At 37.0% G+C, this 16,299-nt stretch overlaps 1 protein-coding gene across 1 annotated transcript in view; it reads right to left on the bottom strand.

Annotated features, from left to right (window-relative positions):
* The window catches only part of LOC144004560 (MAGUK p55 subfamily member 3-like), a 211,559-nt gene that overhangs the window by 194,490 nt on the left and 770 nt on the right, over nucleotides 1–16,299 (bottom strand). Inside the window, exons 2-13 of the mRNA XM_077501832.1 lie at nucleotides 13,147–13,309; nucleotides 12,467–12,585; nucleotides 11,869–11,946; nucleotides 11,707–11,787; nucleotides 11,488–11,625; nucleotides 11,328–11,409; nucleotides 10,872–10,957; nucleotides 10,003–10,077; nucleotides 9,699–9,895; nucleotides 7,423–7,487; nucleotides 6,806–6,823; nucleotides 6,630–6,659 (exon numbers count right to left, since the gene is read on the bottom strand). Coding sequence (XP_077357958.1) covers nucleotides 6,630–6,659; nucleotides 6,806–6,823; nucleotides 7,423–7,487; nucleotides 9,699–9,895; nucleotides 10,003–10,077; nucleotides 10,872–10,957; nucleotides 11,328–11,409; nucleotides 11,488–11,625; nucleotides 11,707–11,787; nucleotides 11,869–11,946; nucleotides 12,467–12,585; nucleotides 13,147–13,186 — 1,009 coding nt within the window. The 5' untranslated portion in view covers nucleotides 13,187–13,309. The remainder of the gene's footprint in view (nucleotides 1–6,629; nucleotides 6,660–6,805; nucleotides 6,824–7,422; nucleotides 7,488–9,698; nucleotides 9,896–10,002; nucleotides 10,078–10,871; nucleotides 10,958–11,327; nucleotides 11,410–11,487; nucleotides 11,626–11,706; nucleotides 11,788–11,868; nucleotides 11,947–12,466; nucleotides 12,586–13,146; nucleotides 13,310–16,299) is intronic.

Raw genomic sequence — 16,299 nt, 5'->3', positions numbered from 1 at the left:
TCGGAAAAAAAAGCCTTACTATACATGGTCGTTTTTTTGTCGGAAAAAAAAGCCTTACTATACATGGTCTTTTTTTTTCGGAAAAAAAAAAGCCTTACTATACATGGTCTTTTTTTTTCGGAAAAAAAAAAGCCTTACTATACATGGTCGTTTTTTTGTCGGAAAAAAAAGCCTTACTATACATGGTCTTTTTTTGTCGAAAAAAAAAGCCTTACTATACATGGTCGTTTTTTTGTCGAAAAAAAAAGCCTTACTATACATGGTCGTTTTTTTTGTTGGAAAAAAAAGCCTTACTATACATGGTCGTTTTTTGACGGAAAAAAAAGCCTTACTATACATGGTCGTTTTTTTGTCGGAAAAAAAAGCCTTACTATACATGGTCGTTTTTTTGTCGGAAAAAAAAGCCTTACTATACATGGTCGTTCTTTTGTCGGAAAAAAAAGCCTTACTATACATGGTCTTTTTTTTTTCCGGAAAAAAAAAGCGTTACTATACATGGTCGTTTTTTTGTCGGAAAAAAAAAAAAGCCTTACTTTTTTGTCGGAAAAAAAAGCCTTACTCTACATGGTCGTTTTTTTGTCGGAAAAAAAAGCCTTACTATACATGGTCTTTTTTTTGTCGGAAAAAAAAAGCCTTACTATACATGGTCTCTTTTTTTTTCGGAAAAAAAAAAAGCCTTCCTATACATGGTCGTTTTTTTGTCGGAAAAAAAAGCCTTACTATACATGGTCGTTTTTTTGTCGGAAAAAAAAGCCTTACTATACATGGTCTTTTTTTTTCGGAAAAAAAAGCCTTACTATACATGGTCTTTTTTTTCTGAAAAAAAAGCCTTACGACACATGGTCGTTTTTTTGTCGGAAAAAAAAGCCTTACTACACATGGTCGTTTTTTTGTCGGAAAAAAAAGCCTTACTATACATGGTCGTTCTTTTGGCGGAAAAAAAAGCCTTACTATACATGGTCGTTTTTTTGTCGGAAAAAAAAAAGCCTTCCTATACATGGTCGTTTTTTGTCGGAAAAAAAGCCTTACTATACATGGTCGTTTTTTTGTCGGAAAAAAAAGCCTTACTATACATGGTCTTTTTTTTTTCGGAAAAAAAAAGCCTTACTATACATGGTCTTTTTTTTCGAAAAAAAAAAGCCTTACTATACATGGTCGTTTTTTTGTCGGAAAAAAAAGCCTTACTATACATGGTCTTTTTTTGTCGGAAAAAAAAAGCCTTACTATACATGGTCGTTTTTTTGTCGGAAAAAAAAAGCCTTACTATATATACATGGTCGTTTTTTGACGGAAAAAAAAGCCTTACTATATATACATGGTCGTTTTTTGACGGAAAAAAAAGCCTTACTATATATACATGGTCGTTTTTTTGTCGGAAAAAAAAGCCTTACTATACATGGTCGTTTTTTTGTCGGAAAAAAAAGCCTTACTATACATGGTCTTTTTTTTTCGGAAAAAAAAAAAGCCTTACTATACATGGTCTTTTTTTTCTGAAAAAAAAGCCTTACTACACATGGTCGTTTTTTTGTCGGAAAAAAAAGCCTTACTATACATGGTCTTTTTTTGTCGGAAAAAAAAGCCTTACTATACATGGTCGTTTTTTTGTCGAAAAAAAAAGCCTTACTATACATGGTCGTTTTTTGACGGAAAAAAAAGCCTTACTATACATGGTCGTTTTTTGACGGAAAAAAAAGCCTTACTATATATACATGGTCGTTTTTTTGTCGGAAAAAAAAGCCTTACTATACATGGTCGTTTTTTTGTCGGAAAAAAAAGCCTTACTATACATGGTCGTTCTTTTGTCGGAAAAAAAAAGCCTTACTATACATGGTCGTTTTTTTGTCGGAAAAAAAAAGCCTTACTATACATGGTATTTTTTTTTTCCGGAAAAAAAAAAGCCTTACTATACATGGTCGTTTTTTTGTCGGGAAAAAAAAAAGCCTTACTATACATGGTCGTTTTTTGTCGGAAAAAAAAGCCTTACTCTACATGGTCGTTTTTTTGTCAGAAAAAAAAGCCTTACTATACATGGTCTCTTTTTTTTCGGAAAAAAAAAGCCTTACTATACATGGTCTCTTTTTTTTTCGGAAAAAAAAAAGCCTTACTATACATGGTCGTTTTTTTGTCGGAAAAAAAAGCCTTACTATACATGGTCGTTTTTTTGTCGGAAAAAAAAAAAGCCTTCCTATACATGGTCGTTTTTTGTCGGAAAAAAAAGCCTTACTATACATGGTCGTTTTTTTGTCGGAAAAAAAAGCCTTACTATACATGGTTTTTTTTTTTCGGAAAAAAAAAGCCTTACTATACATGGTCGGTTTTTTTCGGAAAAAAAAGCCTTACTATACATGGTCGTTTTTTTGTCGGAAAAAAAAGCCTTACTATACATGGTCTTTTTTTTCGGAAAAAAAAGCCTTACTATACATGGTCGTTTTTTGACGGAAAAAAAAGCCTTACTACACATGGTCGTTTTTTTGTCGGAAAAAAAAGCCTTACTATACATGGTCGTTTTTTTGTCGGAAAAAAAAGCCTTACTATACATGGTCGTTCTTTTGTCGGAAAAAAAAAGCCTTACTATACATGGTCTTTTTTTTTTCCGGAAAAAAAAAGCCTTACTATACATGGTCGTTTTTTTGTCGGAAAAAAAAAAAGCCTTACTATACATGGTCGTTTTTTGTCGGAAAAAAAAGCCTTACTCTACATGGTCGTTTTTTTGTCGGAAAAAAAAGCCTTACTATACATGGTCTTTTTTTTTTCGGAAAAAAAAAGCCTTACTATACATGGTCTCTTTTTTTTTCGGAAAAAAAAAAGCCTTACTATACATGGTCGTTTTTTGGCGGAAAAAAAAGCCTTACTATACATGGTCGTTTTTTTGTCGGAAAAAAAAAGCCTTACTATACATGGTCGTTTTTTTGTCGGAAAAAAAAGCCTTACTATACATGGTCGTTTTTTTGTCGGAAAAAAAAGCCTTACTATACATGGTCGTTTTTTTGTCGAAAAAAAAAGCCTTACTATACATGGTCGTTTTTTTTGTTGGAAAAAAAAGCCTTACTATACATGGTCGTTTTTTGACGAAAAAAAAAGCCTTACTATACATGGTCGTTTTTTTGTCTGAAAAAAAAGCCTTACTATACATGGTCGTTATTTTGTCTGAAAAAAAAGCCTTACTATACATGGTCGTTTTTTTGTCTGAAAAAAAAGCCTTACTATACATGGTCGTTTTTTTGTCTGAAAAAAAAGCCTTACTATACATGGTCGTTTTTTTGTCTGAAAAAAAAGCCTTACTATACATGGTCGTTTTTTTGTCTGAAAAAAAAGCCTTACTATACATGGTCGTTCTTTTGTCGAAAAGAAAAAGCCTTACTATACATGGTCGTTTTTTTGTCGGAAAAAAAAAGCCTTACTATACATGGTCTTTTTTTTTTTCCGGAAAAAAAAAGCCTTACTCTACATGGTCGTTTTTTTGTCGGAAAAAAAAGCCTTACTATACATGGTCTTTTTTTTTTCGGAAAAAAAAAGCCTTACTATACATGGTCTCTTTTTTTTTTTTCGGAAAAAAAAAGCCTTACTATACATGGTCTCTTTTTTTTTTCGGAAAAAAAAGCCTTACTATACATGGTCTCTTTTTTTTGGCGGAAAAAAAAGCCTTACTATACATGGTCGTTTTTTTGTCGGAAAAAAAAAAAGCCTTCCTATACATGGTCGTTTTTTTGTCGGAAAAAAAAGCCTTACTATACATGGTCTTTTTTTGTCGGAAAAAAAAAGCCTTACTATACATGGTCTTTTTTTTCAGAAAAAAAAGCCTTACTATACATGGTCGTTTTTTTGTCGGAAAAAAAAGCCTTACTATACATGGTCGTTTTTTTGTCGGAAAAAAAAGCCTTACTATACATGGTCGTTTTTTGTCGGAAAAAAAAAGCCTTACTATACATGGTCGTTCTTTTGTCAAAAAAAAAAAGCCTTACTATACATGGTCTTTTTTTTTTTCCCGGAAAAAAAAAGCCTTACTATACATGGTCTTTTTTTTTTTTCCGGAAAAAAAAAGCCTTACTATACATGGTCGTTTTTTTGTCGGAAAAAAAAAAAAGCCTTACTATACATGGTCGTTTTTTGTCGGAAAAAAAAAGCCTTACTATACATGGTCTCTTTTTTTTGGCGGAAAAAAAAGCCTTACTATACATGGTCGTTTTTTTGTCGGAAAAAAAAAAAGCCTTCCTATACATGGTCGTTTTTTGTCGGAAAAAAAAGCCTTACTATACATGGTCGTTTTTTTGTCGGAAAAAAAAGCCTTACTATACATGGTCTTTTTTTGTCGGAAAAAAAAAGCCTTACTATACATGGTCTTTTTTTTCAGAAAAAAAAGCCTTACTATACATGGTCGTTTTTTTGTCGGAAAAAAAAGCCTTACTATACATGGTCGTTTTTTTGTCGGAAAAAAAAGCCTTACTATACATGGTCGTTTTTTGTCGGAAAAAAAAAGCCTTACTATACATGGTCGTTCTTTTGTCGGAAAAAAAAAAAAGCCTTACTATACATGGTCGTTTTTTTCCCGGAAAAAAAAAGCCTTACTATACATGGTCTTTTTTTTTTTTCCGGAAAAAAAAAGCCTTACTATACATGGTCGTTTTTTTGTCGGAAAAAAAAAAAAGCCTTACTATACATGGTCGTTTTTTGTCGGAAAAAAAAAGCCTTACTATACATGGTCGTTTTTTTGTCGGAAAAAAAAGCCTTACTATACATGGTCTTTTTTTTTCGGAAAAAAAAAAGCCTTACTATACATGGTCTCTTTTTTTTTCGGAAAAAAAAAGCTTTACTATACATGGTCGTTTTTTTGTCGGAAAAAAAAGCCTTACTATACATGGTCGTTTTTTTGTCGAAAAAAAAAGCCTTAATATACATGGTCGTTTTTTTGTCTGAAAAAAAAAAGCCTTACTATACATGGTCGTTTTTTTTGTTGGAAAAAAAAGCCTTACTATACATGGTCGTTTTTTGACGGAAAAAAAAGCCTGACTATATATGGTCGTTTTTTGTCGGAAAAAAAAGCCTTACTATACATGGTCGTTTTTTTGTCGGGAAAAAAAAAAGCCTTACTATACATGGTCGTTTTTTTTGTCGGGAAAAAAAAGCCTTACTATACATGGTCGTTTTTTTGGCGGAAAAAAAAAAAGCCTTACTATACATGGTCGTTTTTTTGTCGGAAAAAAAAAAACCCTTACTATACATGGTCGTTTTTTTGTCGGAAAAAAAAGCCTTACTATACATGGTTGTTTTTTTGTCGGAAAAAAAAGCCTTACTATACATGGTCGTTTTTTTGTCGGAAAAAAAAAGCCTTACTATACATGGTCGGTTTTTTTACGAAAAAAAAAAAAGCCTTACTATACATGGTCGTTTTTTGTCGGAAAAAAAAGCCTTACTATACATGGTCGTTTTTTTGTCGGAAAAAAAAGCCTTACTATACATGGTCGTTTTTTTGTCGGAAAAAAAAAGCCTTACTATACATGGTCGTTTTTTTGTCGGAAAAAAAAGCCTTACTATACATGGTCGTTTTTTTGTCGAAAAAAAAAAAGCCTTACTATATATGGTCGTTTTTTTGTCGGAAAAAAAAGCCTTACTTATCATGGTCGTTTGTTTGTCGGAAAAAAAAACCCTTACTATACATGGTCGTTTTTTTGTCGGAAAAAAAAGCCTTACTATACATGGTCGTTTTTTTTGTCGGAAAAAAAAGCCTTACTATACATGGTCGTTTTTTTGTCGGAAAAAAAAAGCCTTACTATACATGGTCGTTTTTTTGTCGGGAAAAAAAAGCCTTACTATACATGGTCGGTTTTTTTACGAAAAAAAAAAAAAAGCCTTACTATACATGGTCGTTTTTTGTCGGAAAAAAGCCTTACTTTACATGGTATTTTTGGGGGGAGGGAAAAAAAAATCCCCTTGCTATTCATGTTTTTTTGGCGGGGGTGGAGGGGGGGTGGGTAAAAAAAAAAAAAAAAAAAAAACTCCATACTGTACATAGTTGATTGCTTGTTTATTTTTTTTGGGCTTACTATACATCATGTCATTTTTTTGATGTATGAAATGCATTTTTTTTTTTGTTCATACCATCTTAAAATATGATCTTTTTTTGGGAGAAGAAAAAAGCCTTACCATACGTGGCCAATTTTTTGGGGAGGGAAAAAAAAAGAAAAGAAAAAAAATTGCCTGAGTATACATGGTTTTTTCGGGGGGGGGGGGGAAACAAACAACGCTGACCTTACTATATATACTAAAACTATACTATATACTAAAAATGCCTTACTGTACATGGTCTTTTTTTTTTATTATTATAAATCATGTCATTTTTCCGTCTTACTGTGCATCATGGCATCTAATAAAAATATGCCTTCCTAATACTATACATACTTTACTTTTTACCTTACTATACATCATGTCATTTTTTTCCCAAAAAAACAAAACAAAATAACAAAAAAAAAAAAAAAAAAAAAAAAAAAAAAAAAAGAAACATTTAATATGCATTTTCTGGTCATCTATAGCATCTGAAAAACGTGTCATATTTTCCGTCTAAAAAAGCGACTTAGCAGACTGTAGCACAGTCAGTCATTCTTTCATCCAATCATTCAGAGATTCGTCCTCACCTACGTCGTTTCCCTCAAGGTTGCTGTCGTCTGTGGGGAAGAGCGAGTAGAAGGAGGAAGAGGAGAGGAATGTAGGAATGCAGCAGGTTCAACTCAGTCATAGAGTGAAGAGGACGTGTGAAATACACTACTGGAATAGACACTTAAAGGTGTGTGTGTGTTGCGTTGTGCCCTACCTTGGTTATTGCGCTCGTCTGGGGGCAATGCAAGGAGGGAAACACACAATCACTGTAGACAGACAGCAACAAAATGACAACTACTCTTCTAATGAGACATTTTATTCAATATTTTGTAGGGTTTTTTTTTTTAAGTCTTAAATTCCACGTTTTTCGCTCATTTTATTCAATATTTTGTAGGTTTTTTTTTTTTATTCTTCACTTCCACGTTTTTCGCTGTACCTGAATTTTCTGTTTATATTTTCTAATAAGCTATAAATCAACAAATCACAACTACAATCTACTACTAATAAAACTGTGTAAAAAAAAAAAAAAAAAACAAAAGTTTCTTTCTAAATCAATTCAAAAGGCAAACCACAACACAACCTTTTGTTTGTGCACCCCCTTTCCATTGAAACGTCACCTTAAAATTGGATTAAGCGATGACACGATCGCTTGCGGAGATTAAACCGCTGGGATCCGCTCTTCCGTTTCCATAATCTCTCTTTATGCATCTCGTCTGTTAGATTACATTTGACCTGCGCTTTGGGGCACGAGCATCCATCTGATCTAAGTCGCTCGAGGGGTTAATAACAGGTAAAGGCAGACCGACCGGAGGAGCAGCGATTGCGGCTTACATGTGGCCACATGGGGGGACACGGAGGCTGGGAAGGAGCCCGTCTTCAGGCGGTATCTCAGGCGCCTGCCAACGCACAAAACACAACCCTTATAATTAATAAATCAAATGACACGCTAAAACATCATAGTAGAGCAAAAAAAAAAAAAAACAGACATTAGAACTTGGGCGAAAACTGATTTTGCATTACTAAACAAGAAAATGCATTTGAGGACAACTTGTCCACTTGAGGTTGCTATTCTCACTTCTTGCACCAGATAGTGGACATAATGTATTTGAATGAGTGCGTGTGGCTTTAAAAGGTGAGGCTTGACCAGGTGAGTGCGCAAATGTGAGTGTGCAGTCGTGTTAATTTCATCAACAAAAACTAAACAATAATTTCGTCAACACACGTTTTTCACCGGACTACAACGAGACCAGACTAAAACTCTCATTCATTAACAATAAGTGAGACAAAAGCAGTATGCATTTTCGTCCACTAATTTAGACGAGACAAAAATGTCTTTCACTTAAAGGGATACTTGACTCATTCAGCCATTTTTAGCAGTAAAAAGTTCATATTTTGTCTATAATTAATGTCGTAACTTCATTATTTTTCATGTACAATTAATACATCATTTTTCTATTTTTCGACTGATGATGACATCACCTGTGCTGAGGAAGTCGGTACCGACCAATCATGGCTCACCAGTTGTCTGGGTTTGGTCAGTAAACTGAGCCATGCTTGGCCGTTACCTACTTCCTCAGCACAGGTGATGTCATCATCAGTCGACAGCAAGTAGAATTTACTTATTAAAAAGGTATTAATTGTACATGACAAATAATGAAGTTATCAAATTAATTCTGGACAAAATATGAACTTTTCACTGATGAATATTGTTCAATGAATCAAGTAACCCTTTAATAAAAACTGGACTAAAATCTATGGACATTTTAGTTCGTGAACAAAAACGAGACAAAAGATTTTGTAGAATCTTGTCTCTGCTAACCTGTCACACTGTTGTCATGTGCCGAGGTTGGATCCCAAAGCGCAGACACAAATAAGATTTTAACTATTTGTTCACATCGAGAGGCGTGGAACAAACTTGACTAGACAAGAAACAAAGAGAGTTGCACAGAGAGACAGTGGCAACAGAAGTAATAATCCGACAAAGACACACACTTCTCAGACCGCTCCTACAGACAGTGAATCGATCTGATTGGTTGTGACTAAGCATAGGGTTAAAGATTGCCATCACAAAGCTCCTGACATCACATAGCCTAAAACCAGTTGAAACTAGATGCTGTTACATCATTTCAAGACAGACACTTGTTACATCAGTACATAACAGACCCTTGACCTCACGGCCATGAACCCAAACTTAACAAGTCATGAACTCAAACTTAACCCTGGCGTGACCAAGAGTGACCCAGACATGACAACTGTCAAGTCACACACCCCCTTTTCAAGTCTGCAGCTAGCGAGTGCAAAATGCACAAACACACGAGACAGACAGGAAGTAGATTCACGGTGAACGGTTTAAAAAAAAAAAAAAAAAAAAGTAATTATAATTATAACAACATTAATTCAACAATAATGTTAATGTGACTGCTAACCAATGCTGGTTAACGTATGAGCTCTAATACTATGGAGTGTAATTGAATGTGTAATAAGTGGTGAAAAATTGTGGAATGACACTGAATGACATGAAAAGAAATGGAATGTTTGTATAAACAACAAAAATAACTACAAAACAAGTTAAATTTGACAAGCAATTTTCTATGTTCAAAAGGGAGTGGGACGATGTCACAAGACTTCTTAAATCCCACCCCTTCTCCATGTTAATATAGCTATTCTACATCCATGGTAATAATAATACTGAAGATAAAAGTAACCGTGATAATAAACCAATACATAGTAATAATATAAAATAAGAGCTCATTCTACATCCACAGAAAAGTACAATCCAACACACATCAGAAAAGCCAACAATAAAAGATTAACTTCATACAGAATCTGTGCTGTTTGAAAACTTTTGAGAATTTGTGTTTATCAAACCATTTTGAAATAATATCGACGAAGGATACTGGAAGATTTGGAATGATATTGAATAATGTGGAATAATATTGGTGACAAATGTGGGCCGATACTGAATGAGATGGAATGACACTGGTGTAAAAAAGTGCAATATGTTGGTGACAAATGTGGAATTATACAGTTTTTTTTTTTTTTTTTTTTTAATGGAGTCACTGACTCCATTATATGAATATTGATTGCAAAGACCAAAAAAGGTTTACCTCTCCTGGAAGTGCATGGAGGGGATGAGAGCGGCGCGCAGGTTGCCGTCGCCCACCCGCTTGGCCTGCCACCAGGTGGAGTCTTCCTGGCTCACCACCTGGAGGATGTCCCCCCTTTTAAAAGGAAGCCCCGCCTCCTGACAGGGCGTGGCTCTGTCGTCAAAGGGCACGTAGTCAAACAAAGCCCGCAGGTAGACCTGCGCAAGGGAGGCAATGTCAAATATGGATTTGAATAACTTTAATTGATCTGAATTTGAAGGAAAAAAAAAACAAAAAAAAAACAAAACAAAAAAAAAGTCCTCACCCTGCTTTCCTTCATCTTGTCGTCTTCAATGATGGCCGGGATGATTTTCAATGTAATGGAGCCTTGGGACTGGGACTGGTGTAAAACGTCACAGTATCAAGCAGCGAATTTACAAGCAGTGGAAACCAAGTTAACAGAAACTAACAAAATAACTATGACTAAAATTAAAATATATAAAATTTCATTTTACCACAGTGTTTAAGTAATACACATAAAAAAAATAAAACTAAACAAAAAATAAGCATTTAAAAAAAATAATAATAATAATGGAAACTAATAGAGCCAACCTGAACACTAATTAAAACTAACTACATTAACTCATTCAAAGCCAAAAACACAAACACGTTTTTAATACTTTGTCCTTAACTCCCCAAAACGGATTTACGTGTTTTTGTTTTGTTTTTGAATGCAAGAGCATACAGAAGGTGTTAATGCAGCTTAAGACATGAAGAGGTGCCTTAAAGCTTAGTTATTTAATGAAACAGCCAGCAGGAGGGAGCAGTGTTGCAACAAGCTCTTTTTGTCAATGCTTTCACCAGGAATGTGAATATTGTTTAACTTAATTATATTCTAATGCTAATTTCTGCAAAACAGAAATGTACACATACATACTTTTTTTTTTTTTTTTTTCCTGAAGAGCCTGATCTTTCTTTTGGTTGGTTCCATGTTTTGATATCAATAGAACACAATATTCTATGGGCCTAGCAAAATCAGTCAAAATCCAGTCAAACAGCTGGCAGTGAAAATGGCTTGGAGTGAATGAAAAAAAAAAAGAAGCAAAAACCTCAAAACTCAAACAAGTCAAATAAAACCAAACTAAAATGAAAATTCCAAAACTATAATAACCCTGGTGAAAACATGACATTTACCAGAATGTGACTTATTTCATCCGGCCGTTTGTGGGTTATCAGGTTGCCATTGACCTCCCGCAGCTCATCCCCCACGTGCACCAGACCTGGCAACACAAACACAAATGCCATGGCGTGAACTCTCACAGCGTGCAAACCCCGAGAGGTGGGACGGTGGTGGGGGAGTAACAAAAAGTGCAATTTCCCCTCTGGCATGAAGTTGATAGCATCTCCATGGAAACAACCCGTTTGGAATCTCCAAATATGCAATCTCGTGGCACTAATCTGGAGGATTTAATCTCTGTTGACAGTTTGCGAAGCATTACACAACGTAATCTCTTCACTTGTGTGTCAGAACTGACAAGGAAGTCCTGTTGGCGCAAAAGTTCAGCTTTAAAGATCCCCCAAAAAGAGGGAAAACATGGAACAACGCGATCATGCGGGGGGGAGAAAAGGCGTCCATGTTGTCGCTCTCACCGCTGCGGTCGGCCGCTCCTCCCCTCATGATCCGCGCCACGATGACGGCGCCGGTGGCCTCGTCTCGCCGGATGGTCGCTCCCTGGACGAGGGAACACATTCATTTATTGCTCGCATTTGTTTAAAAAATAAAAATAAAAAATTACATTTAAAGTCTCACCAAAGGCTCCTTGTTCTTCACCAGTCGTACGATCTTCACCGACTCCTCCTCCAGCTCGTCGTCCAAGTCGTCCGGCAGGGGAGGCAGCACCGGGTCAAAGCTCTTCTGGGCCACCGTGTCGTGGGCTGAAAGCACAGCCTGGGAGGTCGCCCCGCCCCCAACCACCCCGCGAGTGACGTTCAGATTGGAGAAGACGTGTCGTCATGCGTCACGTTTTACCTTGAGGTGAGGAGCGCCGAGCAGAAGCAGCAGCTCCTTCTCGTCCTCCTCGAGGAACCCGTTCTGGAGCTCTTCCGTCAGCTGGCGAACAAATGTGGCCATTGAAAAAGTGCAGGAAAAAAAAAAAATGACATTTTTGGGAAGATGGCACACTGCACTTACATCCTCCGCCAGGCAGGAGGCGCTGTGGAGGACCGGCGAGGGATTCTGCTTCTCGTACTGCTTCAGTTTCTCGTGTATCTGAGAGTCAATTAGTCAATTAGTCTTCAAGTGGAACATTAAACATTTCTTGACAATAATATGTTATGTGACTTTACTAGTCTAAACATGACATTCTGATTAATATCACATTTTTGGAATAAGTGTAATGAAGCGAAACCCAGCCGTTTTTCTTTTTTTAATCCATCTCGGCGGGCAGCCATTTTGCCACTTGCTGTCGACTGATGATGACATCAACGTTGCTCAGGCAACAACCAATCACAGTTGACCTGTTTTCTGAAGCTCAGCTGTGATTGGTTGTTACCTGAGACCTAAGCAAGTAGAAAATGGCCGCCCCAAGATGGATAAAAAAAATGGCTTGATTTTGCTGCTAAACTCATATTCCACTATTGCAACAATACCCAGAATACAATATTTAGACTAGTGGGGCTGCAGAGAACATATTATTGTCAATACATTATTTGAGGGGGTTGACTTCCCTTTTAAAAATGATTTTGGCAATTATCGGCTAACCAAATGTGATCCTGCACAATATAATAACCTTCATGAGGTAGCTGAGGCTCTTCTCACTGAAGACAGATTTGAGAAAGACCAGGTCCTCCTTGTGGTTGGCATCAGGATGGAGCTGAGAGGTGAGCAGGGCCAGGGTCTCGTGTAGATCTGACGGATGACCAACAGTTAGGGCTGCGTATCGATTCCAATTTCCTCAATTGATTCCATTTAGAGTCACAAGAGTTCAGATCCATTTGATTTTTATGGATTCACTTCAATTCGATATGAGTTAAGAAACATCAATTCTTCTTGAATATAAAAGTCCGCAAACATTAAATTCCAAATTACATTTTGCAGAGGCAGTAACTGGTTGAATTATTTAGTTTATTAATGAAAGCAACACATTTGTTATAATCACTGCAGCTAGGCTGAGATGGAAATATTTTTATAATTCTAATTCAATAATTGTAAATTTTAAAGTACAATATGTCAGGTCTTTCACAAGAGTTTGTTACACATTTTGTTTTAAATCACAATATTTTTTTGACCGCCTTGATCGCCCATGTCTCTACATATGATTAAGGACAGGTTTTGATTACGTACTGTTCTAAAATCAGGGCCACCACTTAAAAAGGCTTCATGTCGGACCCGGTTGTCAACATAATAGAACGTCAAACTTGCACTGCTGCATCCAACATTTTGGACCGTCGGACAGGTTTCGTGCTCTACCTGTGTTTGCAGACACCACAGGCATGCTTGGCTGAGTCATTCAAGGAGGCGGGAGGGTCCGGAGGGGGGACAACGGGGGAAGGAGGGTGAACCGCGGCGGCGAGGTCACTCCAATGATGCCCGCCGCTACTCAAGGTCAGTCAGGATGAAAAATTTCATGCAACTAAAATACACACGCAAAAAAAAATAGCAACATGGTGACTGGTTTCACAGTAGCGTTTTGAGAAAATATTAGTATTTGTTTCCTGTGGCTGAATTAAAACCTATTAGAGTTTGGGTGGCCCACCGAGGGAACTACGTCATCAGTCATCCATCTGTCAAAACAAGCCGTGGATGCACATCCTCAGCCGAGTACATGCCTAAACATGTTATGCACTAGGGGTGTTAAAAAAAATCGATTCGGCGATATATCGCGATACTACATCGCGCGATTCCCGAATCGATTCAATAATAGGCAAAATCGATTTTTTTTTTTTTTTTTTTTTTTAGGATTCACACCTTAAGCATGGAAGAATGTTATATGAACGGAACATTAAGCCTTAATATTTTATTTTAATGCTGTTTAAACATGAAACAGATTACAACCTCTATAAGACTGAAATTTCAGATAAAGAAATAATACATTTTCATATAAATCTTACACTCTACAAGCTTACTGATTAGTATTTTCTAAATTTGAATGAAAAAAAATCGCAACAATCGACTTATAAATTCGTATCGGGATTAATCGGTATCGAATCGAATCGTGACCTGTGAATCGTGATACGAATCGAATCGTCAGGTACGAGGCAATTCACACCCCTATTATGCACCTTTTAAAATGTGACTTTCTGGAGATTTGAATGGTGCTCAACATTTTACGATGCAATCATATCTGCAGACAGAGTGAGCATTTATGTTAGACAAACGTAGATACAAAAACAAAATGGCGACTTACCATAACAATGTCATAAATGTACACAAACATGTCCAACTCCATCAAACATGGTCCCATTACATCGACAAGGATCCAGTCAAAGTATTCCAGTAAAATAGTTAGTCCATGCCAAGCTTTACATCCATAAAGCCACTTTATTTGCAGCTGCAAACGTTACCAATTTCCATCAAATATCAATATTTGTGGTCGTAGTTTTGCTTAGCATGAGCGGATTAGCCACGCACACATATCTAACTAAAGGCTGACACCTCACTTTAGCCAATCTGCAAGGGTTTTCCCTTCAAAAACAGTCATAGGAGCCAATAAGCGTTTTTGCATAAATATGTCACTCCCATTTTATATCCTTATGTAGCTTCGGCCAATCACAGTGGAACTGACTGGTGACTGACGTATTGAATAGCTAATTAAATTCTTCAAACAACGATATGGGATGTATCATACAAATGATTTTGGAACAAAACCAAGGTTGCATGAGATAGAAGCTCAACAACGAGCTTGGAAGGAAATTGTTTGATGGTATTTGTAGCATCCATATTATATTATATTATAAGGTCGATGTCGACTGCGTTTGTATGATTGTTGGTTGAACTCGCAACGAAAGGTCTGAGCCGGTGATTAAAGTGATTTTGGCCCTGGTGGTATATCGCCTCGCTAACCTCAAGCGGGTCATGTGATCGCCACTGATTCCACTAGTGCATCCATCTGTCTGCTCACCAACTAAATAACGACATGACATCAAATGGCTTCCATCTTCTACAAAAATAAAATAAAAATGCAGTTGCGAGTCCATTTGATGAGCCGGATTTCATTTCCAGCCTGAAAGCAACTCGTGTCAATAAATGCATCCAAAAAAATCATATGGCGAGTCCTCATCTTTCACGCCACCTCGTCCTCACTCTCTCTAATTACGAGAGCTCTAAGCCCCCATCTCTTTTCACAATGATCTCCCTCGCTGGCAGCCATATGGCGGCATTAGCTCGCCTCCTTTATTGACAACAGCATCCTTGGAGAGTTGAGACGCAAATGGTGGACGAGTTGTCAGAATGTAGAGTGCGGATGACCTCCTGAATTTAATCAGAAACAAAACAAAAAATGAAGGGAGTCATTCGAGTACACCAACTATAAATAATTGAATATTTTGCAAGCACTCATGAGGCATTTACGTAAATGTCTGTGAAACATTCTCATGTCGAGCGTAGAGTCTATTGACAAGGTTGCCATGACAGCCATACACATACAGTATGTGGATTCACGCTATTTTGTGCATTTAATAAATACTAATCATAAAGTAACTTGAGAGACAAACAACAGAACGTGAAATAAAATGCGTGTTGCTTTAACGGCTCGGGTCCTTGAGACTTTTCTATGAATCTCCTGACGACAGACATTCCGGAAAGATAAAAAAAAAAAGCTCTTTAGTCAGTTTTGGCCTTTTTCACAATATAAAAGCTTAATTAACTTTGGCAATTATGCCGCTAGGCTAACATGTTAAAACTGAATGTAGTAAAAATGAGTACAGGACACACATTGGTAAACTTTCCCTGCACACGCACACACATGCCACCTGTTTGCCAAGCTCGTTTTGCTGCGGGATGACTCTCTGGAGGGAGATGGAGCACGGCAAAGTCGCCGATACATAGAAAGGGCCATCTGCCCATCACGGCGTGGATGTGTGCAGTTTTATGTACACACTATGATGTGGGGACATAAACGGGAATAAACATTTGGGGGGTAGGGACACCAAAATCATCTGACAATAGGATGAAGGCTTGAAGTCATTGGTTAGGGTAATAGTGAGTTAAGTTGAATATAATTCTGACCGATTGACAGCAAGCAGGTCCCTGTTATTCATAAAACCTGTACACAAACATTTGGCCAGACTAATAACAGGTCTCCGGAGAGAGATGTACATTTTTAGACTGATTACAACATTGAGCAGTCACTGTTGTATGGCGCTGATTCGATGATGCACAATTACAGGGGTGGGAAATAATGAATGCAGTGCCGAGGAGGAGATCAGGAAGGCCAGAAGGCTCTTAAGAGGCTTACAAGAGGAACACGACTTCCAAACACCTTCATGACACACAGCAGGACGGCGGCTGCAGCCAGCCTGCAGATTGGACTCAGCTTGTGGCCCCGGGAGGGCAGACTGTAACGGCCTGGGGTCTCTTTGGCAAGGGGGATTTCACAGCCAAGGTTGTTGGTGGGTGGCCAAG

Source organism: Festucalex cinctus, chromosome 17 (genome assembly GCF_051991245.1).
Source record: "Festucalex cinctus isolate MCC-2025b chromosome 17, RoL_Fcin_1.0, whole genome shotgun sequence".
Taxonomy (NCBI): domain Eukaryota; kingdom Metazoa; phylum Chordata; class Actinopteri; order Syngnathiformes; family Syngnathidae; genus Festucalex; species Festucalex cinctus.
This window is presented reverse-complemented; position numbering and strand designations above follow the sequence as displayed.